At 40.2% G+C, this 27,400-nt stretch overlaps 1 protein-coding gene across 1 annotated transcript in view; it reads left to right on the top strand.

Annotated features, from left to right (window-relative positions):
• Positions 1-27,400, top strand: part of ntrk2a (neurotrophic tyrosine kinase, receptor, type 2a) — a 64,252-nt gene that overhangs the window by 12,556 nt on the left and 24,296 nt on the right. Inside the window, exons 6-16 of the mRNA XM_028414735.1 lie at positions 893-1,026; positions 1,141-1,273; positions 1,412-1,483; positions 1,581-1,811; positions 2,372-2,398; positions 2,838-2,849; positions 3,287-3,298; positions 3,475-3,486; positions 3,766-3,777; positions 4,022-4,059; positions 4,145-4,244. Of these exons, the coding sequence (XP_028270536.1) occupies positions 893-1,026; positions 1,141-1,273; positions 1,412-1,483; positions 1,581-1,811; positions 2,372-2,398; positions 2,838-2,849; positions 3,287-3,298; positions 3,475-3,486; positions 3,766-3,777; positions 4,022-4,059; positions 4,145-4,244 (783 nt within the window). The remainder of the gene's footprint in view (positions 1-892; positions 1,027-1,140; positions 1,274-1,411; positions 1,484-1,580; positions 1,812-2,371; positions 2,399-2,837; positions 2,850-3,286; positions 3,299-3,474; positions 3,487-3,765; positions 3,778-4,021; positions 4,060-4,144; positions 4,245-27,400) is intronic.

The following is a 27,400-nucleotide window of genomic DNA, read 5'->3' on the forward strand; positions in this document are numbered from 1 at the left end:
ATGTGTGTGTGGTGTGTGTGGGTGTGTGTGTGTGACCTGCAGATGGGTGTAGTGGCAGTAGAAGGCTGATTTACTGAGAGCTTGTTAAGATATGTGGTTCTGATATGGCAGCTGGCCTACCAACACTGAAATGACTGGTTATTTCTGCGTCTCATGGTGATTGAGTGGGTTGTCATAGTGATAAGTGGGTTGCCCTGGTGATAAGCATTTTGCCGATGGACAGAAGAGGTTGGAAGAGTGGAGAGAGGAGAGAGGTTTGATAAGAAATCTGTCCAGTTTTATCTACAGTAGCTGTCAACACCCTCTCCTCTCCTCTCCTTTCCTCTCCTCTCCTCTCTTAATTTACCTATATGTTGTTTTTTGAGATGGGACAAGGGTGGCAGAACTCTGATAGAACTGGATTGGTCATGCTCGGGTCACCTCCTGGTCAGCTCTGTAAGACACACGAACGAACACACACACACAGTCACCAGTGTCTTTGCTTTGACAGAGGCTTCAGACTGTGTCCAATCAATTTAGTACTTGGGCTGCTGAAGACATGCACTAGTAATCAGTGTAACCATCACTGTGTTTGAACTCTGTCTCTTTGTCTGACTGTTTGATTGGGGTGAGTGTGCTTAAATGAAAGAGAGAGAGGGGAGGGTGGAGGGGATTGATTTCGAGGTCTTTTCTTTGTGTGTCTTTCTTCTCTCTGTGGCAGTGGGTGTGTGTTTGCCTGCTCTTCCACTCTTATTGTGGTTGTTACGTGCCTTGTGTTTTAACTGAGAAGACAAGAGTTGGCTATAAAATCCTAAGTTTGCTTACTTCCTTTCCTACCCCTTCTTCTCCTCTCCTCTCTACACCTATCCTCCTCTTGCTTCTCTCCTTCTTCCTACTTCCTGGTTGTATGTAGAGGTTCCCAAGGTAACGTTAACCCCATCCAAAGTGACAGTAATGGAGGGGGAGAATATGCGGCTGACCTGTACGACCTCAGGCGTGCCGTCACCTGAGCTCATCTGGAACATGGCACTAGTCACCAACTATGAGGTTAGCGCTCACACACACACACACACAGATAAAATACTCACTGTTGATTTATCAATCAGCCCTTGTATTAACTGACTCCTCATGCTAAACATATGACTGTGTTTTCTCTCTCAGATCGAGACATCCGGTCAGATTTCGGTGCTGCGACTGTCCAACCTTTCATCTCTGGACCACAACAGCAAGATCATCTGCACAGCTGAGAACATTGTAGGAGGGAAGGAGTCCTCTCTGGTGCTGGACATACTTTGTACGTTTACTCTCTGCTAAGCAGCACTAAACTGTGTAAATTCATGTGTCAAAGCGCCCATCAGTGTTTACTTTATCATCTTCAGTCTTGCTTTTTTTATGTTTGTACTTTATTATGTTGAACTCTCTGCTCTTTCAGTTCCTCCCAAAATCACAAAGCTGAGTGATGCCATCTCAGACCATCACTGGTGCATCCCCTTCAGCGTCTCAGGTAGGAGAGAGCTCTGCAGAATCTCTCGAAATTCATTCACTTTCCTGAAAATCACAACAATCCTAAAGTAAGTGATCGTCTTCATAACTTCTTTCAGGAAACCCACAGCCGGACTTACAGTGGTTTCGTGATGATAAGGCAGTGAAGGAGGGCGACTACGTCAAGACTATGATTCATGATGTCACAGAGATAGAGTACCATGGCTGCCTGCAGCTGGACAGCCCCACACACCTCAACAATGGCCACTACATGCTGGTGGCTAAAAACATATATGGCTCAGACCGAAAGGAGGTGGAGGCTCACTTCATGCGCAAACCCTGGGACGGTGGTGAGCATAACACTGCACAGTGTTTCCACTGTTAGATGTGCAGCAAAAAAAAAGACGGTGTAATAATGTTACTGTAGCTTACAAACATTTAACATCCTATTACTGAGACATTATTATTTTAAAATGACTACAAAGACACATCCACTCAGCTGAATACTCAGTGTATGCGTATGGTGTGTTTTGCCACCTGGATAATGTGCACAGAAAGATGATGAGTAGTTGGTTGTTGGCATGAATGCAAATAAAGGCCAGCCATATGGAGCAGCGCTCAGTTGGGAATAAGCAATTATCAGTGTAGTCACAACATTTGAAGGATCTGCACGTTTTGAATGATAAATAGTGGGCAGGACTGTCTAATAGAGACTGAAAGTACATAAGTGACATGTGGCATGAGGAGTACAACACTGTGAATTACCCTTTATAGTAAGCAGTAGGTCAAAATGACAGTACTGTAAATAACATGTCCCTGAATCTTGCATGTAGAATAGAAAGATGAATGTTCATTCTGTGTGTAGATGTCTGTTTAAAGTGAACTTTTTTTTTTACTTTTTGTTGTGCAGAAAACGAAAGGGAGCCGTATTACTATGGTAAGTTAGTTTTGTCTTATATTTAATGTTAAATTAACAATTGAAACACCTCCAGTTCCAATTCATAGTCACAAATTCAGTGTTTTATGTTGAACATCGTCTTCATCAGTTAACACAAATCACATGTTAGATATCTGTCTCTTTCTCTTTTTTCTCTCAAGTTGCTGAGGGTGCGTTACATGCCTGCACATTCTTGCAGCTATAGGGATTAGCACTGATGTGATGTCTGTTTTGTTGTTTTGCTTGTTTTATTTTTTCTGTTGTTGTGCACGTTGAATATATATGTTGTTTCTTGTCTTGTTTGTGAAATGATTATAAGCTCAGAGAACAGGCATGATGATGTGACAGCATGTCAAAAAATGTACATTTCAGGTAAGTATTTGTTCGGGATCTAATGTTTGTCTCTGTCTCTTCCTCCAACTCCTCCTCCCGCCTGCAGATCTGAACCCAGGTATTGTCTTTTATTTATTCACTCCTTTTCACAAGCATCACAGCAGGATTAACAGGTGGCAAAAAGGAAAAAGGGCCCTTTGTTTGCAGACAAATAGTTATAACCAGGATCTAGTTTCAGGTTTATCAGAAGGTTTCCTCAACTACAAGCTCGCTACTTAAGCTAATGCTAAACAAAGATAAACAGTCAGCAGCTTGTTGATCCACTGACACTGAAATAGCCAGAAGCAACTTCCTGACTGATGTGATGTCTGTTTTGTTTTGTTTGTTCTGTTGTTGTGCATGTTGAATATGTGTTGTTTGTTGTTTTGTTTGTGAAATAAGCTCAGAGAGCAGGCATGATGATGTGAAGACAAGAATTTATATTTGAGGTTGTAGGTCCATATGTTTGGGATCTAATTTGTCTCTGTCTCTTCCTCCCACACCTCCCTCCTGCAGATACAAACTCAGGTACTGTCTTTTATTTATTCACTCCTTTTCACAAGCAAACACAGCTTATAAACTCGGAGAACAGGCATGATGATTTGAAGTGCATGTCAAAGAATTTATACTTGAGGTTAGAGGTTTGTATCTTTGGGATCTAATTTGTCTCTGTCTCTTCCTCCAACACCTCCTTCCTCCTGCAGATCTAAACCCAGGTACTGTCTTTTATTTATTTGCTCCTTTTCACAAGCATCACAGCAGCTATTATTTTAAAATTTTTTATTTAATTTTATTTTCTGTTGTTGTGCATGGTGAATATACAGTATGTTGTTTGTTGTTTTGTTTGTGAAATGATTATGTGAAATAATCTCAGAGAGCAGGCATGATGATGTAAAGTGCATGGTAAAGAATTTACATTTAAAGTTGTAGGTCTGTATATTTGGGATCTAATGTTTGTCTCTGTCTCTTCCTCCAACTCCTCCTCCCTCCTGCAGATACAAACCCAGGTACTGTCTTTTATTTGCTCACTCCTTTTCACAAGCATCACAGCAGGATTAACAGGGCCCTCAGTTGCAGAAAAATAGTTAAGCATCAATCAGGATCTTTGATTGATGGTTTCAATGGTCCAGGTCACCAGTAAATCATATTATTAAGAATTGGAGTAATATATGTTAACATGACATTTTTAAGTTCAAACCCTGTCCTTCACACATCATTTCTTGATTCCTCTGTCTCTCCCAACATCAACAGGGGCTCCCCCAGGAGATTCACATGAAGACAAAGTTGCTGTAAGTCATGTTTAACTGTTTTCCTAAAGCTAACTGTGTGTGTGTGTTTCCAATAGATGTGTAACTCTGCTGTCACTTTGTTAAGGTGTACGTGGTGGTGGGCATCGCCGCTGTGGCCTTCACTGGTTTCCTTTTAATGCTGGTTATTCTTAAGTTTGGAGGAAACTCCAAGTTTGGCATCAAAGGTAAGACTCTTCACTTTTATTTTAAACGATGCCACTCGTTTCATGTGCTGTTTGTGGATGTGTTGATTAAACATTTTGTGAATGCTTCATGGATACATGAGAAAAACCAGAAGTCATAAAAATGAATGAACTCAACAGTAATTCTCATTTGGAGACCATTGTGTATCCATGAATCCTGCTGCTGTTTGATCGGGTTTTATTGGGTCTAAGTTCTGCTGGTGAATAACGCTTATAATGCATGTAGACTACAAGGAGCTCTTGCAGTCTTTGTTGTGGTGAAGTAAAACAGGTCATAACCACAAGGAATAACTTCTGTGTAACTAATCTGTTTATTACTATAGTATTTATCATACTGATTCACTAGAACTGATGTTTCTTTCATGTTTAATGCTTGGCATTGTTTGTCAACTAACGATAACATTTCTATCAGTCCTGTTTTCAACAGACTAATTATATACCGTATATGTAAAAATCACATTAAGTAAGTTTTATAGTGAAACCTGTGTATATGAGCTGAGTGTAGAAAATTTTGGTGTTTTCGATTCAGCTGACTTGAGTTTAATTCAGCTTTTCTGAAATACCCATGTGCACGATAAGCAACCCAAGAATGCAGCTTTCAGAGGAAGTAATTTCATTCTGTTTACAGATACTGTTGTTTTAGGAATAAATAACTATTTTTTGGCACCGCTTGAACCATTAGCATTTGATGCATTGAAGGTCCACATTTGACATTCAGATTAGCAAAACAAAAACTGATTGCTAATGTAGAGACAGATCTGTGTGTGTGTGCATTTGTGTGTCTCTTGCTGTTGCACAGTTGAAGTGCAGTATTTTGGCAGTGATTGATTTATGGCCCCCCAGAGAGGAGCGATGCAAGATGGATGGAGCAGTGATATATACGTTGTGTGCATGTGTGTGTGTTTGTATTTGCGGTTTTGTGTGTGGTGGATGTGGTTGCTCAAATGGAAATAAGCTCTCTGATGCCTCTTTGCATCATATATACAGTCATGTGAAAAAATTAGGACACCCTTTGAAAGCATGTGGTTTTTTGTAACATTTTTAATAAATGGTTATTTAATCTCCGTTTCAACAATACAGAGAGATTAAAGTAATCAAACTAAACAATGAAAACTGAAGAAAAGTCTTTTCAAGATCTTCTGTAAATGTCATTCTACAAAAATGCCTATTCTAACTGAGGAAAAAGATAGGACACCCTCACATGTATTCCCTCTTAAATTGGCTCAGATCTCACACAGGTATATCACACCAGGTGCACATAATTAGTAGATCGTTACTCTGCATGTTGAATGAGGCTTGCCCTATTTAAACCTCAGACATTTAGTTTGGTGTGCTCCTGACTGTTGAAGTGAGAGTGAGCACCATGGTGAGAGCAAAAGAGCTGTCAGAGGACTTCAGAAAAAAGATTGTAGCAGCCTATGAGTCTGGGAAGGGATTTAAAAAGATCTCAAAAGATTTTGAAATCAGCCATTCCACTGTCCGGAAGATAGTCTACAAGTGGAGGGCTTTCAAAACAACTGCCAACATGCCCAGGACTGGTCGCCCCAGCAAGTTCACCCCAAGAGCAGACCGCAAGATGCTAAAAGAGGTCTCCAAAAACCCTAAAGTGTCATCTCGAGAACTACAGCAGGCTCTGGCTACTGTTGATGTAGAAGTACATGCCTCTACAATCAGAAAGAGACTGTACAACTTTAACTTGCATGGGAGGTGTGCAAGGAGGAAACCTTTGCTTTCCAAGAGAAACATCAAGGCCAGACTGACATTTGCCAGAGATAAAGTTGACAAAGACCAGGACTTCTGGAATAATGTGCTTTGGACAGATGAGTGCAAAATGGAATTATTTGGACACAACAGCAGAGGACATGTTTGGCGTAAACCAAATACAGCATTCCAAGAAAAGAACCTCATACCAACTGTGAAGCATGGAGGTGGAAGTGTCATGGTTTGGGGCTGCTTTGCTGCAGCAGGACCTGGTCAGCTCACCATCATAGAATCCACCATGAATTCTACTGTGTATCAGAAGGTGCTTGAAGAACATGTGAGACCATCAGTTAGAAAATTAAAGCTGAAGCGGAACTGGACCATGCAACATGACAATGACCCAAAACATACTAGTCAATCAACCAAAGATTGGCTGAAAAAGAAGAAATGGAGAGTCCTGGAATGGCCAAGTCAAAGTCCAGATTTGAATCCCATTGAGATGCTGTGGGGTGACTTGAAAAGGGCTGTACGTGCAAGAAACCCCTCAAACATCTCACAGCTGAAAAAGTTCTGCATTGAGGAGTGGGGTAAAATTTCCTCAGACCGATGTCGGAGACTGGTAGATGGCTACAAGAACCGTCTCACTGCAGTTATTTCAGCCAAAGGAGGTAACACTCGCTATTAGGGGCAAGGGTGTCCTATCTTTTTCCTCAGTTAGAATAGGCATTTTTGTAGAATGACATTTACAGAAGATCTTGAAAAGACTTTTCTTCAGTTTTCATTGTTTAGTTTGATTACTTTAATCTCTCTGTATTGTTGAAACGGAGATTAAATAACCATTTATTACAAATGTTACAAAAAACCACATGCTTTCAAAGGGTGTCCTAATTTTTTCACATGACTGTACATATATATATATACTATACAGTATATATGTGTGTGTGTGCCTGGTTTCTTGTGCATCTAAGCACTTTTACATGTGTGTGCATTTCCATTCTTGTGTAGGATGTTAGGTCACATTTCAGTTTTCCCCCTCTGATTGCTCCCCTTGAGTCTTCGTCCTTCTCTCTTTCCACTGTTGACCTTCCTCTCCCCATGCGGTCTCATCCTTATGCGCCACATACATCCAGATGTATGTGCCCTGCAGTGACATTGGGGTGAGCGTGAGGAGAGAGAGAGGAACCGAGTGGCGTCAGCATGAAACACCAGAGTCAGACAGAGGGTCGAACAGCTGCGAGTAATCCGCGGCAACAGTCGTGCCCACATAACTGCTGTTTGTCTGACATTTTTGTGCATATTTCCTACCAGACCGATGACCAAAGTTCATCTCAGCAACAGAAATGTAACCGCAGATGGCACCAGACCACCAGCGCTAATCTAAATCATAAACAGACGCACATACACACCCACACAAACACAGTCAGTGCCGATGATGAACTTGTGATCAGAAAAGTGTGAAGAGAGCGTGTCAGGCCCTGTACCATATTGAACAGTTGTGTGATGAAAAAGCAGCGCCTGCTTCACTGACCCTGAATGAACTGCTGACCATCTCTTTCTGATAGTCTGGTAAAAAGCTGGAGCTGCTTTACATTATTTATATCGACTGCATTATTCTGCTCCTCACTCATCAATAACACATGGACAACATTTGGTACAGGTTCCTTCACATGATATACTTTGACACGCACAAGATGACTTTACCTATTGTATATGGCTGTGTTCCTGTGCTGCAGATGAGTGAGAGATTAGTGTATAGTAGATGGTGATGCTGCTGACAGGGTTTTTGTGAAATCACTAGGCTTATTTTTTGGGACCAAACAGATATGGTGCTCGAGAAGGCCAACGCAAATGTGTGTTTGTGAATGAAGCGCTGTTCACCTGCCTACAATTATTACATTTGCAATGTGTTTGTCTTAAATGAACATTGTTGATAAATGCCTTCATTTTTTTATATTTATGTACTCAGCCACCCACATCTCTTGTGGGGTTAACTTCCATTGTCAGGCCTTCTCAGCCACCATAAACTATACCTTTATATTACCTTTATGTCCAGTACAAATAGACCAAACAGCATTCATTCTCTAAAACCTCTCCACTGTGTAGCTTAGCTTTGGTCTCCAGCAGTTTTTAAATAAATCTGTTTCATTAGCTGCTAAATGTGCCACTGGAAAAACAGGAAATAAGACAGACACGTTGGTTTTATGGCTACCTTATCACTTCAGGAGACTGGCAGCAGATCCAGAACTCTATGGTAGAAGTGAGCACAGATTTTAACAATTTAGTCACCAAGCTAAATACTGGACTCATGCATACATCTATTCTAACTGAAATGACCATTTATGCTGATAAATCAGAAAAAATAAATAAAAACCAATATCTGTAAATGCCCTAACTAGCAAGTCTTTGAAATGCTAAATATGGCTGTTAGCTGTGTAAACAGCTAATAAATATAAACACATAACCTAAAAACAGAAAGGTTGACTTTTACCTCTATTGATAACACACAACCATGTATTTATCAAAACATAGATTTTCTTGATTGATAATAAACAGGTGGTGAGATTGGAAACGATTGGATCAAAACAGTAGACTAATGTTTTAGAAATAAATCTTAGACACCATTAAAAAAATGGCAAAAAAGTGAATATTAGGAGAATATATTGCCTTTATCTTTATAAAACAATGGAGCACAATCAGTCTATAAAGAGTTGTGCTTACTTGTGTTTGCTCTGAACATTTTTTAGGTGTAAATAAACCCTTTAGGTGTGTATTACTAGAATCATTATGGCATAAATATGTCAGGCACATAGCAATGTGTAAGCTTCGGTATTTGAAAGAGAGAGACACTGAACAGGAGAATTTTTCTCCCCTGTTTAGTTTCTGTGGAACTTGTCAGCATCGTTTAAGATCCAACCTGCTCCCAAATAAGACTAAACCTTCCTGATCAATACAGCCCCAGAGAGAAAGCAAATCAGGTTTGGTGGAGCTAATTTTGTGGTCTGCCACATTGTCTGTCCGTTCTGGGGCCCAGAATACCACAGTAAAGGCTGCATTTCCCTTAGCAACATTTAGAGCAGTGTCCTGAATAATTTCTCTTTGACACAAATCGCATCAGAAAATGTATTGTGGGTATGGCATGTTTGTTAAATAAGTGCATGGACAAGATCTGTCTTGTTGAACTTCAGATCCATTTTGTAAGATGCATCAACAGAAAGCACAAATAATGTTCGTGCAGTGTTACAAGGATAAAATCGAAACATAAAGCTCTCGAGAAAGTGAGAAAAACAAAAGGATTCTAGCTTTAATTGGACAGTTGGAAACCTGACAGGTTCCACAAAATTACACATAACGACCATTCAAAAGAACGCAGACACCTGAAAGTGGAAACACATCAGACAGTGCACCGCAGCACAGACAGGGAAGAATGTAGCAGCTTCTATATGTATTCATGCCCTCAAAGCACCTGTAGGGAGGGAAGTGTCAACAGAAACCTGATGCATGAGCAAACCAGAAATGTCAAAACAGGGGGGGGGGGTAGATTGAAAGTGAGACAGTATATGCGAAGTATAGAAAGAGAGAGGCAGATGGAGAAGAAGAGAGAGTGGATGCTAAAACTGACATTTGACAAGTGAGAGTGAGAAAAACTGAGAAAATGAGACACAGACAGATTGAAAGAAGGAGGGGGGGGGGGCAAGATTCTTTAAAGGTGTTGTTAAAAAAGTGGAACAAGAAAAAGATGAAGAGAGAAGGTCCTCTCTTGTCCACTTATCAATGATTCATCATTAGTGCAGGTTTCAGTTTTCTCCTTGTTTGGGGGAGTTGTACGCCTCCGTCTCTCTTTCTCTCTCTCTCTCTCTCTCACATGCACACGCTGCTCCTCACTGTCGATCGATCGATATGACACCCTCAAGGTCAGCAGAGCTTCATTTTAGGCCCAAGGCATTACCGGGCATGCTCAGCGTACCCACAACCACTACAACCACCACCACCACCACCTCCTCCTCTTCTTCTTCCTCCTCTCCCTGCAGAAAAGCATCTTCTGCCTGCAGCTCTTTGAGTTCCACCTCACCTAAAAACTAAACTTTGGAAAGAAGGAAGTAATGACTGAACTCAGCCACAGTGAAGCGGAGAGGCTATAAAAGCATCTGTGATTCTGTATTTGGATGATGGCACAGTATTGATCATCCATGTTTTTAGAGTGCTGACTGTAATGTGTCTGTAGCATCAACATTTAGAATCCAAAGCCTGCTCAGATGTTCTGGTTTTTTTTCAGGTATGGTTCTGGTTTAAAACACGCAGCTGCTGCTTTGTGTTAAAACAAATGTGCCTATGTGCATAATAATAACTAAAACTAGCATTTGAAAGAGGGCAGACGTGTGAGTGCATCCACCTGTCACTCAGATTAGCATATAAAAATTCACGCCTCAAACATTTGTCATGAATAGAAAAATGTTCTGGTTTTTTTTGTACCTAGTATTCTCAGACATTCATAAGGTCAACAGGCTGAACGATGCCTGCCAGGGTAAAGCTGTCTCTCTCCACACAGACGTTTCCTTGGCAACTAAAACAACTTGTGTGCAGGTCAGTGGGTTAGTTGAGGTAAATGTGCCCTGCCAATAAAAAGCTGCATTAAAGCTATATTATCATACAATTCATTGACAGGAGAACCATGATGTTAGTGTTGACTAATAAGCATGTTTTAAATTGCTTATTAGCAAGTCATTAGAGTCAGTGGGCACTGTTGTGAAGGCTAATAATACATAATAATAATGCATTTATAAAGAGGGAGAATTAGACCCTGTGCCGTGCCTCCTGTTTAGCACTATGTGAGCCCTGTCTTTAGTACTGTTTCCTCATCCCTTCAGTTGGTGTCCGGGGTCATGTTTTAAAAGGAACAGTTTTGTTTGTTAATAGATTCTGAGCACTGGAGGAAGAAATGTCTAAATGCCTGTGGCAGATCCTCAGGGCAGCGATTGTTTGAAGGGCTTTGAAAATATAAACTTTTTTTTTTTTTTTCAAAGTAAAATGTTGCCTGCAGATCGTGTGTACTTCTTCTTTTTATTCCTTTTTTGTTGCGTGCTCTCTAACAGTGATCATTTTTACTGCTTATTTTCACATATATAGGGTGTTATATATGTAATGCTATATTAGTAGAAATAGTGCGGTGGTTAATCAGTTGTGAAATGTTGCAAAATTCATGTAACAATTAGGAACCTAGAATTATTTAGAAATTGTTGAATATCTTAATTATATCTGGTTATTTTATAATAATAAAGGATGAGCATGTAGAATATACTTACATCTAAAGGTGAGGGCACAGATTGCAGCCATCTGTTACAACATTACAGCGGCCTACACTTTAACTTAAATATGCAAAAAGGTCTCTCTGGATCCTGTTGTTGTTGTTACATTATTCAGAATTTACTGTCTTATCTCTGATTGGCCCAGCTGTGAAAATGGAAGTGTTTTGTTTTCTAAATAAATGAAGCAGAACAGTGCTAAAAACATTCTTAGAGGATGTGAAAGCCTTCGTGTGAAGTCAGACAGAGAGAACAACCACTACTTTACAAAGTGGAAAGTTCTGGTGGTCAGAGTCACAGCTCTTGAAGATGGTTACCATCAGAGGATGTCTCATCTCTGTTAGGGAGCCCATTGTGCAGCGTACATCATTTCTTGTCTTGCATTGGTCACCGTGACCTTTGCAAACAGTCAGAGCAGTGAAAAATTAGACCGCTCAGACTGTGAGTGCAGTGTGGGAACGGGACATTGTGTATACATACATACTGAGCAGGAGACAGATGGAATTATGACGGAGCAGCTGAGTCCACAGAATTCGTTTCCAGTTTGAAATATGGGGGGCTTTTAAAATCTGATTACTCTCCAGCTCAAAAGGGGAGCTCTTTGAAATGTTCATTATGAAGTCATTTCATTTTTTTCCGTTGAATACTATGCATATCTGAGAACCTAAATGGACTTTAAATGATCATACAAGGAACCCAGGGGGGTCATAGAGCTTACACAGCACCTATTTATCTACATATTGGAGGCATTAAAGACACCAAAGTCTGGGACATGAAGTTTTCTGGCGGCAGATATAATTTATTAATGTAAATAATTTTTTTCCTATAAATTCTATTTTTAGATTGTCCTTTGTCCCCTCAGGATAGATCAAACTAGAGAACATCTTGTTTGTGTGAATCAGGAGATCCAGCTCTGCAGGAGGAAGCTGGTGAAGGATTTAAATATAGGGGAGATATATAGGAGGGTCCGTGTATGTTTGGGATTAGGATTTTTTCTTCAAAGGCGGATATTAAACTATATATATAAAAAAATTAGTGCTTATTTAATTTCCGTTGATTCCCGATTTCAATTTTCGCTAGTAGGTAGCTACCAGCTGGAGCATTGTCGCCACCTACTGTTCTTTATTTATCATAGTAAGGGAGAGCATGTTGTCTAAACAATTTGAATATGTTAACTTTTAAGTACCTTCAAATTTTTTATTTTTTTTAATGTAAAACTCCACGTAATCAAGTACGCCATGTGCCACTCGGCTCACAATGCACTGATCATTATTATAAAATTGATGGAAAAATCAAAGTGTGTTTAAGTCATCTGATCTGACTCATCAGACATGAGAAGCCATGTGAGCTCCCACCTCAGATATTTGCATATGTGGACATATTTGCCGTGTAAACATGTACGACATGTCAGTGTGATATTCCTGCTCAGACAGTGTGACAGTGTGTCGCTGTTCACGGTCCTGCTGGTCTCTTAGGAAATGTCAGTGCTGCCAGAAAGTGTGTACATGTGGCATCAATGTGGCTTTTTCTTGGCAGTGCAGTGAATATTTATGATAGAGTCTATGTTAATGAGGCTTTGGCCATCAGTCAGGGCCTAGTCTTACTGCATTAAGACACTCAAGTAGGCAAGAGACACACACACAAGTCCCCAGTTTCCCTGAATATGAATGAGAATTGGCGTTTTGTACTGTACACTGTGTGTGTGTGTGTGTAGCAGTTTCTGTAAGGATGGAGACAAAGGAGAGAGAGACAAAGTAGCAGGACTGAGCAATTGGGAAGAGCAGTATAATAGATAGAAGTTTATTGATGGATCAATTGATCGCTTGCCTGTCCAGACTATGAGCCAGGATGCCTCTGTCTTCTTGGCCCTGCTTTCCCATTACTGCCTAATGCTAATGTCAGCAGCCCTACTAAGCAGTGTGTGTGTGTGTACATCAGAGGCAAATAATCACTCAGGTATTGTTTCTCTGTATTTCGCTTGTGTTCATGACTGCATAGTGTCTCATTAAAGCTTCACTTTCATCGTTATGATGTTTTTGTGCTTGTGAATCAATATATCACAGTTCCTTTAAATTCAATCAATACCTACAATTTACGCACATCAGCAGTTGGGGCAGAAAAAAAACTTGATTGACTGATTGATGATAAGATAAGAGGATGGAGCTTAACCACCACTGACTACAGCACATTAAATGTTAGCAGCCACAGAGAGCAGCCAGCTGGATTTATTACTGTGTTTCCTGAAGTCCAGTTCATGGTCCATTGCCAAGACCTATGCTTTTGCTGAGCTGTCGGTGTGTTTGTTAGCTGACATAAGACAACTGACAGAAAACACTCACAACCAAGCAAAAGGCCAGTGTGAAGCTGACATGGACAGAAAAGGAAACGTATGTCTCAAGAAAATGCTGATTTAGACGGAAACGTCAACGGAATACGTTCAAAACAATGAAGGAAAACTGTGAGTGTTGCTCAGTATGTACTGTATTACACCAATGAAAGAGCACTGACTCGTATATTCAAATTACATGTAAGGCTGCAGCTAGTAAATGTTTCATCATCAGTTAATCTATCCATCATTGTATTGATTTATCCATTAGAAAATCAACGTGGTGGGATGAAGGTCATCATTTACAGATGTCTTTCATCCACAACATGTTTGGGTTTTGGTCCCATTCTTCACTTTCCTTTAATATTCAGTCTCGGTTTGAGTAGGTTTAGGCATCAAAACTACTTGGTTAGCTCCCATTTTTCTGCTTAGGCAAAAACACCTGCAATAACAAGGTGACAAGGCAAACCTGTCCCACTTGCTACACGCTAAGCAGCCAGTTCGTCTTGCCTGTTTCTAGTGAGGACAGGCAGGAGAGTGAAACCAACACAGCAGCTTAAAGCTTGCCTTACCTCACAAATAAATGACCAGGCAATAAGTGATGCAGTCTGAGAAGCATCAAGGTTGTAAGTTCAGCATATTTTATCCTTCCAGTTTTAACATTTTAAAAAGCAGGAGAAAATGAGCCAAACCAAGCAGGTGCTGAAAGGCTGTTAACTTACTGTGAAGTGCAGAGGAAAGTTTTTATTTATTTTTCATTTATTCTTAAATTGAGGTTGAAATGAGAAATGTGCAGTTGCAGGTTGTGTAAGGACAGCATGGAGCTTTGGCACACTGTCAGTACTTTTATGTGCGTGTGTTTGAAAGAAAAGTGAGAGACGGAAAAGAGTGTGAGGGAGACAGAAAGTACACATATATGTGAGTGTGTGTGTGTGTAGTTGTCAGAAGGTTCTACAGCGTGACACGGTCAACTTCCGTTGCCCATTGCATGCTGTTGCCATAGCAACCTGCGTCATTGCCAACCTGCGCTGCTCCAAAAACGAAATCATTATCACTAGCTGAGTCTGGGAGAAGAGTGAATGACTACCATCAGAAACACACACACAAACACACACACATAAAGGCACCTGGTACCGACTAAAGTCAGGAGTCGAGACGAGCCGAGATGGAAGCAGACAAAAGACGTCAAATCGTAAATCCCAGGTTCATTACTGCAGCACACTGCCTTAAGCTGAGAGATCTTTTGCTCCATTTACTGGCTTTGTTTATGAAGTGAGTCATTGCATAAAAAAACTTCTTCACTCCTCCTACAAGGGCCGACAATGATTGGCAGCCAGACGTGACACTGATATAGATTTTCCAGGTTGAATCTGTAGCTTTGAATCTGGGTGACATGAGACATTGAGACATGAGAGCCATAAAATCTGGCACACCCCATCCTAAAATGTCTTTCTTGTGAATATTTAACAATTCAAACAACAGGCAGCTGCTGGTGTAAACCTCAGAACAGGTACTCATCCATATAAAGGAAAACAATAGAATACACTCATCTGATTTAATATAGCACCCGACAGCTGATCAGCAGCACATCCGTTCAGAAATATGAATTTCTAAAGCAGAGTATCAGGGCGGCGAGGGTTTTTTTTGTGCTGGCTTCATCTTAAAGATCATAAAACCATGACTGTGAGGTAAAATGGCTTCCATTTTCAATTTGATGATGTGTATATATCCATATCAGCCATCTGTGTGGTAAATGAAGCCCGTTTTTATAGGCAAACAAAAACTCAGCTTAAGGCGAGAGAAAATAAAAGCATCATAATATGCGTCGCATCTGCTGCAATCAGAAACATCAGCAGGCGCTTCTCAACTGCTGCATCTTCTCATCTTCATACTGGGATCTAAAAAGTATTCAAATCTTTGCCTTTCCTTCCTTGCTGTTAGGAGGCTGACCCACTTCTGCTTTGCTGAATGCATAAACCATCACATGGAAACCTTCTGTGATACCGATAAACCTCCCTGTTGCTACATTCCTCTGCTGTGTGTCCTGGGATTGTTAATCCACTAAAACTTCCCCTGTGAACATGCAGGATCATTCAGTTGGATCATTGTTTCTTTCAGCTTAGTTACAAATTACAGCCCCACATGGGTCTCTGGTGGATTTATTTTTTTTTACTGTGTCACCACTACAGCTCTGTAAACTTCCCTCCAGGGGTGCAGACTGCAGGGTGGCTGTCTTTACTGTCACTGCCCCAGTAGTAGTAAAGTAAGAGTTTGTTGTTTTTGGCATGTTTACTATTATTTAACTGCCAATCTGCAAACGTCTCTCAGAGTTTTTCCACAAAGCGAATGACAAACCCAGTTTAAGAGAGAGGAGAGGAGTTAGTTGTTTTTGGCTCGCCTCACCCTGTCCTTTATCATAAAGTGTCAGCTGCCTGGAATGGTTTTCTCCTTTACATTCCCGCCCTGACAGACGCGTCAGCCATCACTTTGTTGCTGCTGTTTCTTGGTTTGACTTTGTCTCCACTGCACTAATTACACATCCTTCTGACTTGGACCACAATGACCTGGAGCAGGACATGACAAGTATTTTTGCAGTTGATCTATGATTGAACACAATCTGCATGTATCTGTCATTAAAACAAGTTTACCTATAGTGCTGCAAATAGAGATGCTGATGAGGGTGGGTGGGGGTGCTAGTACCATCCTAAACTGCCCTATCCTCGTTATTATTATTAAATGGCTCATAATGTAAAAACAGCTCATCCTCACCAGGACAATACAACATAAGTTCGATTTTTCAGTCCTTAAAACCGGAAACTATGTTCTTATATGTGAACTTGTGCCAATGGTTGTCAAAAATGGCGGCCGTGCAATGCGAATGGACTGTAAAATATATTTAATGTTATGAATTTGTGTGATTTAAGATGATCTTTACCTGGCCTGTCACTCTGCCTTTAAGGCCTTACCATAAGCACACCTACACATGGGCAAAAACAAAGCACCTTGCAGTGTCAGGGGAACTTGAACCTCGGATTACTAACTGAAAATCTGCTGCGTTGCATGTACTATCCTCAGCTTACTTCCTTAGCCTGCCTTCTTTCAGCTGTATCATCTCCAAGATTGGATGACATCGTGCAATACAATCATATATTTACCATGAATATACACAACATAACACAACATAATAATATATGTCGAGGAATACTTCCATATATATTCCATTAGCATAAATGTAACCGTGTGTCATATCTGGCATATGCATTAAGTGGGTTTTTTTGTCAGTACAGTTTCTTCATGTAACTTTCCTACAGATGACTCAGCTTACCCTGACAGGTTATGATTAGGTACTGAACATTTTCTTCTGTAACTTCTTCAAATGTGTCACTTTTGGCCAGGGAATCCCAAATACTCAAAATAACAAATAACCATTTCATAAGGTTAAGAGCAAATCCAGCTGTTTTCACTGAGATTTTAATATAAATGTCATTGAAGATTTTTGTCACTGTACTTTTAGCAGTTGTCGCTCCAACCTTAAAAGCAAAACTCGCTGGAAGCTATGATGCCAAACAGCATGTGATGTTTTTTGCATTACTGACACATTTGTTGCACAGCATCAGGAAACCAGTAGAAACGTAAAGTCACTCCATGAAATTAAACTGATTCAGCTGCTGTGGCATGCCTGTAAAAATCTTCTTATTTTTACCTCACATCTATCACAGTCTGCTCATCTGTTTGATGTTTTGTGAGGCATGGCTTCCTTCGACAGACATCAGCTCGTGACATTTCTTATTTTCTCTCAGATATTTGGCATGCATTTGAACCTTAATGTCACATCCAACAGAGAGGTTTTATTTCTTTTGGCTGGCTCAGACTCTGTCATAGACTGACAGGTAATGTACACATAATCCTCCAACGCAGATAAGGCTGTTATGTTTGGCTGCTTCAGAAACCCCCCCAGTGACAAGCCAGGTGTTGCTATCAGTCCGTGATTCAAAACATGTAGTTGATTATCTTTAATGAATTACATGTATGTGTGTGTGTGTGTGTGTGTGCAGACTTGTGGCAGTCTGATATGTTAAACAGTCTGGTGTGAGGTGTGAGTACGTCCATTAGATTGCAGCACGGTGGGAAGGTTGAGGACTATAAAGTTCAGACGTGTAGGATCAATGAGTTTTTTGTTCATGTTTGGTGAAAGGTCACATCACCACTGTGAATAAATTGTTATTTCACAAATAAATAAGCACTTCACTGGGAAGCTGCTGTGATTCTGTGTGAAGTGTCAGAGTGATGGTGACCTTTGCTGCATAACTAATAAATAAATGTTCTCAGCATTAACACACAGAGAGAGAGAGAGAGAGAGTGGGTGGACTGGTTAAGTTACTGGACTTCCCTTTTCACAGTATAATCTGTTGTTGTGATATTATATTACATCTCAAAGCCTTATTAGTGATTCATCATGTATTTTTGTGGATATTGGAAAATATGTGACAGAAAAAAATAGAAATGCATATAGAAGCAAATCACGGTCTGATCACATTTCCACATGGCTCAGAAACATGTTAACAGTAAACAGATCTGACCTTTTTGGTGAAACTAAACAACCATCACACAAAAGGATGTCACAGCACAGGAGAGCCACCTCCCCAGGACAAGACTCAGCAGTTCACCTACACCTTAAAGACAGCCGTTACTCCTCTGAGGACAAGAATGTCCACATTCTAGACAAGGAGGACAGATGGTTTGAAAGAGAAGTCAAAGAAGCATCTATGTGAAATTAGATAAACCCTCTGTAAACAGAGGAGGAGGGCTGAGGCATCAGCTCTCACCTGTTTACAACTCTGACCTTTCATCTCTGCCCAGCAGGTTTCACCCCCAGGTGTCGAAACGTCTTCAAAAAACAATCCTTGAGTTCAGTTGCCTTGATTTAAACTCCTGGACATGACTATGACCTGGATGAATGAGAGCATCCACAGGCAGAAAGACTGCTACATTTAAAAAGTTTCCTGAAAGATGCACTAACAACACAGGAAAGCAAAGCAGTAGAAGATGCAATGTTCAGTCTTTGGTCAAAACAACAAACGTTGAAAAACCAGAACACCGTGGCAAAGTGCTCATTGATAATCTAGCGACACAAAGAGGCATGAGCAACCATTTTCAATAAGCACTGCTTTTTACTGTTGTATAGTAGCTTGCATCAAATGCGGCTGTTGTCATTCCCTGCTGATGATGATGATGTGGCAGCATAGGTTCAGCTTGTGTCTGTGATCTCTAGGGTGGCCTGAGTGTTTCTGTGCATTTGTTAAAAAAAGAAAGGTTAAAATTGCACCCATTTGTAATCATATACCGCACACTTCACCTGACTCAGCAAAAGCTGTGTGCAGCGGTGGTGGCTCCACAGTCTTTGTCACCCCCACCAGCACAGTCACAGCTTAGTGCTGCTGCTTAATTGCCATAACAGCCTATTGGAAATTGTATCTCCTGTGCACATTTAGCCCTGGTTTCTGAGTCTATTGTCTATATTCTCCGTATGCTGCTGCCAAACAAATCACACTGGCTCTGTTTTGAATAACAAAGTTACTAAACCTCTTTGTTCTAACACCTAGAATTGTCATTACTCACAGAACATGCAGCTACAGTACATGAAGGGTGGACAAAACAGCACAAGGTTGTTAGAACACTGATTATTTCTTCAGTATGAAATGACCAATAACAAGTTATTTAAAGCATCCAGCAAACAGCCTTGTGTCCTTTTCCATCTTTCCATCATCACAACAAAATGTGGTTCTGATAAATCAGCAATGACACCTCTAATCTGTTATTATTATTATTATTATTATTTCATTTTTTTGTTGTTTTGTTTTTGTTATTGTTTACATTTTTGTGTTTCTCTTCAGGGTGTGTGTTGTTTCAGAACATCCCAGTGGAGGTGGTCTCACGCTAACAGAGACGGACACACAAGTGACTAAAAGAAAGGGAGAAAAATTGCTCTGTGTGTTTGTGTACATATGAATGAGTGTGTGTGTGTGTGTGTGTGTGTGTGTTAGAATAGGAGTGAAAACTTGGAAGAGAAACTGGAAAATGGGGGAAGGAGGATGGAGAAGAGTGTCCAAATATCTGCAGCAACAACTACAAAACAATGTATAAGAGATGGAGTAGATTCTGTATAGATTACACACACACTGTGTGTGTGTGTGTGGTCAGGTGGATGGAGTCCATTATCAGCCTCTAAAGGTAGGAGAAGCAGGTAGAGCTCTGGGATGCAACAGTCTGATCAACCAATCACAGAGAGACCTTAGAGACACATAAAAGCCTCCCATTGGATGAATTATTTAGATCAGAAGGACAGAGATGACCATTAACCTACATATTCACCAAACACACACACACAGTATCTCCCTCCTGTCTGGACTGCATGCCGGTGCATATTTAGGCACCTCGGCTCTCATTGTTTATCTCTCCCACTGGTGCAGATGCTGACAGACTCACCTAGATATTTCACACACAGGTACTTTGTAAACAATGCTGTGCTCAGGGCCTTGTTTAAATTCACAACACTTTTCTGAATCTAAATCCTCTGACATTCAGCCACTGCTCTGGGTCACAGAGATCCTGCTGAACTAGAGTTCTGAAAACTTTTAAAGCTCAGTAAAAAGAAAAAAAGGCTTTGAAGACAAAAAGTGTTTTAATGTGAAAGTGGCAGCAGCTTCCTGTTAGTGTGGTCCGCGCTGCTGCAAGAACAAGCTATAAAAGTGATCAGAGACATATTGCTTTTGAAAGATAAAATCCATTTGCTTTGCATTTGTGTGAAGGAGAAGTTACGTGATGAGTTAGGCAGGTTTCTGAAAGTCTTTATTATGGACCGTTAACACCAGGAGTGGTGGAGCGCACTACCTGTCTGTTTGGGAGGCACACTGCTCTCAAACTGCTTTGTAACCATCAAATTAGTTTTGCAGGTACTCAGCACACCTGTCAAAACATCCAGCACATCCGCTACAAAAACAGATTGCTTTTCCTCCTTCTCCCCCTGCCAGCAGGACTGTTTAGTGGAAATTTGCAGCTCTATAAATCAGAAGATGTTGTGGGTTGTGTTTCGTGTGTGTAAGGAGGGATTTGTACAGTGGAAGATGTTTAAGATGTCTCATTAGAGATCTCACAACTTGTCAGTACTTGAACACTGACATATAAAATCGATGGTACATGCACATAATATGATTAACACATGTTCACACAGTTAAAATACAGACACAGGAACGTACATAGGAAATGTCCAGAGTTTGGACTGTGACAGACTTTTCTGCCTGTTAATGCACTTTTTAAAACTGTGTATATTTAAAGCTACATGAACAGCTCTACATTATGGAGACACATTGATGCATGTATCCAAAATGCATCCATAAATTAATAATACGTACACTTATGCATGACACATACATGTCTTCTACCAGCCCACCATAAGTGCACATGTGAAGTCTGTATGTGGGCCAACAGGTCTGTCACACACACACACACACAGAGAGAGAGAGGCAGACAGAGGCCGTGTTGGCCGCTGAGACTTAGGTCATTGTAGATGTTTTAGAAATATTTGATTAAGGCAGCTACTACAGGGTTAAAACAAAGACACTTTTGCAGTAAAACACAGTTTAATAGAGTACAACCTTGTTTATCCTAAACCTTAGACAGATAACTGGTCTGCAAATTTAATCTGGACACACACACACACACACACACACACACACACACACACACACACACACACACACTGTTTTCAAATGGACAACATTTTTAAATCTCATTATCATAAGAGTGTGCACTTGAGGAGCCACTGCATCCATTAATAAGAGAACGGGTGGGTGGAGGTGGTGTTGGGGGAGGGGGGGCTGCACTTTAAATGATGTATAAAAATTCACCTCAAACTGTGACTGTTTAAACTGCACAACATCTGAAAGTGTCTGCAAACCACGTCTGTTGTGTCAGTGTTTTTTTTTAAGGGGGAAGTGATAAATTAGTGTAACATGACAGGATACACTAACAAAGCTTTCTAAAGACTAGATTAGATGGAACTGAATGTGGGAATTAAGGAATATTTGATTGCTGGGGCTTTTATAGTTTGGATGTTTTGTTCACTTGTTTGTTTATGTACAAAAAAGCAATCATTAGAATAAAAGCCAACATTACATTACCTTTGGGGCTGAGGAAAAGACAAAAATAATCACAAATGTTAAAAATGCAAAATAAATACATAAAAACAAAAGGTTAATACAATCAATTAAACCGGCAATGAGGGAATTAATGATAAGAAGCTTGTGTGTGTGTGTGTGTGTGTGTGAGAGAGAGAGAGCATGTGTGCCGTTAAAGGCAAGACATTATATTTTCATGCTTTTATCTGAAATATTCAAAAACTGCAGCTTCATCAGCAACATGAATGTAACATATTCACAGTCCAGATTATTGCCTGTTGCTATAATTGTGATAAAAACTTGCATTTTAACTAAAGCAATGTCTGTAACATGGAAACGTGTTACAACTTGGTCATTATCATCTATAATGGTTTGTAAGGTGTGTGTAGTTTTGTGTTCAATGTCATGTGGTGACAGTCATATCAGTCAACACTTATTTGGTTAAAAACCAGACAAGACAGTATTTAAAGGTACAATTACAACATTATATACAAATATGATTTTAGTGAAAACAATTAACTAAAACAGAAGGTGAAGAAATAACAACAGGATTATGTAGCTGGTCACTATGATTACTATGATGACTGTGGTGGTACGCTCCAATGCTTGTGTGTTATTGAAGGAAGCTACAATACAGAATGAAAACGTCATCATGTTTTTTTTCTACATAAATTGTTCCTTTAAAATATTCCAATAATGAATTGAAGAGCATTTAAACTGAAACAGGCTTAGAGACGAGGAAGATGACATTTCATACAAACGTGCAATTCAGAAGAACTCTGACAGTTCCCATTATTTCAGGATTCTCATTTTTATGTTAAACTTTGTTCTTTTGTTCATTTTCTTTTTATGTTTAATCATTGTAAATTGAAAAAATGCTAACACTGTGGAATATGACAGCAAGTTGACGTGACTGTGAAGTGAATGTTATTTTTTTTTCCTTATTATAATTTGATTTGTTTTCCTTTGGTTTTTGTTGTTTATCACATATCTGTTGTATTTTTGTGTGTGCATTACCGTACCTCATCTTCACGTGTCTCCATTGGCAAAGGCATGTTGAAAATGACGACTTTCATACCTCTAAAACTATTTCTCAATCTGAATTATAGTCAACATAAAGGAGAATCTGAACAGATGCCACATACAAGGACTTTTTGGCCATGAACCTCTCTCACAAACTGCATCAAAGCTACGTTCTAAAAGCTACGTTCTGTGTAAATAAAAGGCTCATTTGAAAAAGATACTGCCCTCTTCAGAGGAATAACTGGGTCTCTCTTTTTTTAATAAAAAAAATCATTTATTGGTGTTCCTCATGTGTAAATGTGTCCTTTCCATCTGAACATAAAAGTGCTTTTAGGTGTGTGTTTGTGTGTAAGTGAATGTTTCCAGCTGAATTATTCCTTTATTTATCAAAGAGTTTAGTCAAAGCCGATAAATGGATATACATATATACGTGTGGCTATTCTGCCTTTGAAATAAACGCCACATCTAAATTCATTTTGTACTTCCTCTTTTGTACAAATCATCTCCTTCACCTGTCTCTTTGACGCGGCCCCTCTCTTAACCGTTGGCAGCAATAATGTCTGGAGTCATCACAGCTTTTCCTTCTCTCCTTGTCTGACTGTAAGGATTTTCAACACTTAAAAGAGTGTCTCTGTCACTGTCAAGCTCCCACTGGCCCAGTCTAATTATAGAGCAAACCTCTTTTTTTCCCTTTTATACTCACAGATTTTAAGAGTTTTAATGTATTAAGATGGGTTAGGCTTGAGCGCTATAAGCTTTGATGGGTTTAGGGCAGCGGAGGAAGTATTCTGATCCTTTACTCAAGTAAAAGTACAAATATCACAACACTCAAAAAATAGAAATCCAACATAGACAACAATGAGGTATTTTTACATCATATTATGGTCTGTTTCGTCCATCTTTCATCATCTACCTCACAGTGCTTGTTCCCAGTGTCGTGTTTTAGATCTCCTGGCTCGTCTTGGTGCTTTTCAGAGCATCTGTGTTAAATCACCATGCAGGGTCTAAAGCATGGAGGCTGATAAAGCTCATGGTAACGTTCAAAATTGAATGCAAATAAGTTAAAGACCAGCAAATTAATTTCAGAAAACATTATCATCCATTTGTCCACACATGCACTGCAAATACTCAGATTAACTATGTAATAATATCACAGATGTCAAACAGATTTCAGATTTCTAATTAGAATAAACTTTTCAGCCGTATTAGTTTTGACATTTATTTATGATTTATTAAAATGATTATACTTATCAACTGCACCAGATAGATGTTAATGTGACCTAATGAAGAGGATGAAAAAGGAGAGTTTAAATGTGATTCTCTCTTCTTTAATATTATCATTAGGGTATTTAATCAGTGTGTTTTCCCCATCCTGAACAGATGCCTGCTGCCAGCTTTCCTGCACTAATGGATTGATATTACAGAACTGAAAAACACAGCTTTTCTTTTCCTTCTCTGTCACTTCCTTCCCTGCTTCTTAGTTTTCACATCTCTGACCACCACAGAGTGCTCTAAGTAGGAGGAACCGGTCTTCCATTGTGTCATATGAGAAGGTGAATGTGGGTTGAATATTATAAATAGAAAAGATCGGACTTAAGGGGGCTAGAAGGAAGAAAGATTTAGATAGAGAGAGAGAGGAAGAGAGGGGGATGTAGAAAACAAAGGAGAGGATGACGAAAGGAAGCGAGGTGGTAGACACATGCATGGTGATGAGAAAGGAGATACGGTGTGAGAGAGAGAGAGGAGGAAATGTCTATTTTTACCAGTGGTTGGTAGAGAACAGAGGAATGTGATAGGCCTCTGCATTAGGCTAAGAGGAGGAGGAATTTTGGCTTGTACAGGCAGATTCATATGGACATTTACCTAACTGCAGCATAGAGGAAATTTTACCCATCTGTTCTGTCCCACTTCATTAACCATTCCCCCTCTACCTTACTCTGTCTTTTGTGCTCTTGTGGCCTTAATACTCTCCCCACATTTCTTTTTTTCTGACTGATCATGATGTCACGTTTTTCCAGGTGAACCTTACCCTACATTAAACCAATGAGCAGAACACGCACACACATCTGTTTGATGCATGTTTATGTCTTTTTTTGTAACTACTCAGCGAATCCTCAGCTCCTCTTTCCTTCCTCCTGTCCGTCCTCTGTCTGTCTCTCTCTGCTGCATCCCTCCATCCCTCTTCTTCCTGGATCGATAGATTACTTCCTGTGTTCAGCAGACTGACAGCACAGTTTAGAGACCACTGGGTTTATGTTACCAGTCATGAGTGTGAGTGTGTGTTGGTGTGTTTGCAGAGTATTGTCAAGGGCTTAAAGGGTCACAGAGGCCTTGTGGGTCGAGTCTGTCGGCAGCTCTGCTTTTGCCCTGAAGCCTGAGTGACGGCAGCAGAAGAGAGACTTTAAATGAAGGATTTTTTTTCTGCGTTTGAGTGCATAATTTGCTGTTTTTTGATCAACTTATAACATAAAGCCGGTCATTACTGAGCTGCTTTTGCTGCTGGTGCTGTAAGTGGTGTTCACAGAAAGAGCCAAGATGGAGGGAATAAATGCACCAAATAGCAAGTCAGTATAGGAACAAGCAACATGTTCAGTCTGTTGTTTTGGCCAACCTCTACCTGATATCAGCATTGCCCATCATCACTGCTGAAGTGCCTCTGAACCCCTCATTTCAGCCAATCTTCCTTTCTGTCCTCACTGACTGCTGTTAGTTATCTCAGATCGCAAAAATCCACTATTATCTTTACTATTATCTTCTAACAACTGTTCCTGCTGTCCTGTTCTCTGGGAACAAGACATCCAAGCTGTTCTAAGAGACTGACTGACAGGCCCCGATGTCCTTAAATCCTATAATAGCCTCTCTACATCTATCGCCCTGGGCAACGTGCAGCAGTAAATGGCTTGAGTTTGTCTGAGGTGTACCCGCAGAACCCAGGAGAGATCAATAGAATCACTCTCCGCCATCGTTTAAACTCAACTCCTGCTATAAAACTCAGAAGCTCAAACCCTCTGAGGGTCGACTGGTGTCACAGCAGCGATGAGAAGAGCTAAAGAATGGACTGTCCACGTGGACAAATTCATCTCTGTTTTACATTATATGTAGTATCTCCCGAAGCTCCGCCACCGCCATTTCCCTTCAAGTAACTCTGCAATAACTCTGAATTTCTGCAGAATGCTTCAGGGTTGGCTGAATAACACTTGATTTAATTTCTAGCACCCTCTCCTGCTACACTCTGCCCTGACTGCACAGATGGAAAAATAAGTGTTAGCTGCACTTCTCCTCTCCTTAGCGATAAAATGGGTGTCCAGAACGCCTGCTTTTTACACACTCTACCAAGCACTATAAGTTCCTATTATCCCCTCCTTTCCTGTACTGTATGATGACAGGACACATCTGCTCAGTTTCACCAAGCATCTCATTTCCAGCACTCGACACAAACCCTGCTGCGTATACAGGTCATTAATTTAACAGTGTCATTATTCATGAGCTGTACTCTGATTGGATGGCAGCATTGCCTGTCCTGTCCTGACAGAAACAGCTGTTTAACCAGACAGAAGGCCATTTGTGTCGGTACACAAACCTGATCGAGAATTAGATGAACAACAACAACACCAGCATCAATGAATCACACCCAGTGGCAAACCTGGATGGCTTATTTAAATCCTGCTATTTTTGGTGCTGAGTGCCTGTTTCATGATTAATGGTGGAAGACACAAATTAACGCACATGGGCTGAACATTACTTCACTAAAAACTTCAATTAAAAAAATGGATTTTGAACTGAATGGTCACAAACAGAGACTGAAACAAGCAGAGGAGAACACAGACATGATAAGTCTGTCAATAATTATACGAGCTATATGATTTTACATTACAGCTAACATCTGTATGGATGGTTGGCGGTGTGAGGTGAACACATAGGCAACAAAAACCATCAAATTTGGACCAGTAATTTCAGCTACTTATCTGAATCTATGAGACATTTGCAGCATTTTCAGCTTTCACCCACAGCACTGTACTTATGTTTTTTTGTTAGCTTGTACCACATGAGGTGACAGCTAAACTTCAATCTCAAAAACTGTCCGACTACCCGACTCTTCACATTCTTCTCTTTTTGTTATTCATTCATTTATGTATTTATTTTGCTGGTCTGACCAGTTATTGTAGTGAGAAAAGTGTAACTGACTAAAAATGAGGGCAGCATCTGCACAGAGAAGTTCCAAGTTGTAATAAACCAGACTAATCTTTTAAATAACAGCTAAAACCACAATCTCTTATAAACCCATAATCAATAAACCTTGCCTTTCGCCACTGTTAAAAACATATGACATAGATTAAAATGACATACAGGCATCCACCTCTCAGCAGCAACTTATTGACTGAATCTGAGTTTCTCCACAGCAGACTTTGAGGAGCTCCAGTCTCCACCAGTTTAAACACCAGTTCCATGTCTATTAACAGCATTGGGTCTTGACCTGACCCCACTTATACCCTCACCTCTGCTGTCCATCTTCTTCCCTTCCTCCCTCCACCTCCCCCATCTCTCTTCACCCTGCCTTCCATTTTACCCGGCCACTCCCAGTGGACCTTCTGCCACCTCTCCCTCTCTCTC

The sequence above is a fragment of the Parambassis ranga genome, chromosome 9 (genome assembly GCF_900634625.1).
Source record: "Parambassis ranga chromosome 9, fParRan2.1, whole genome shotgun sequence".
NCBI classification, from domain to species: Eukaryota; Metazoa; Chordata; class Actinopteri; family Ambassidae; genus Parambassis; species Parambassis ranga.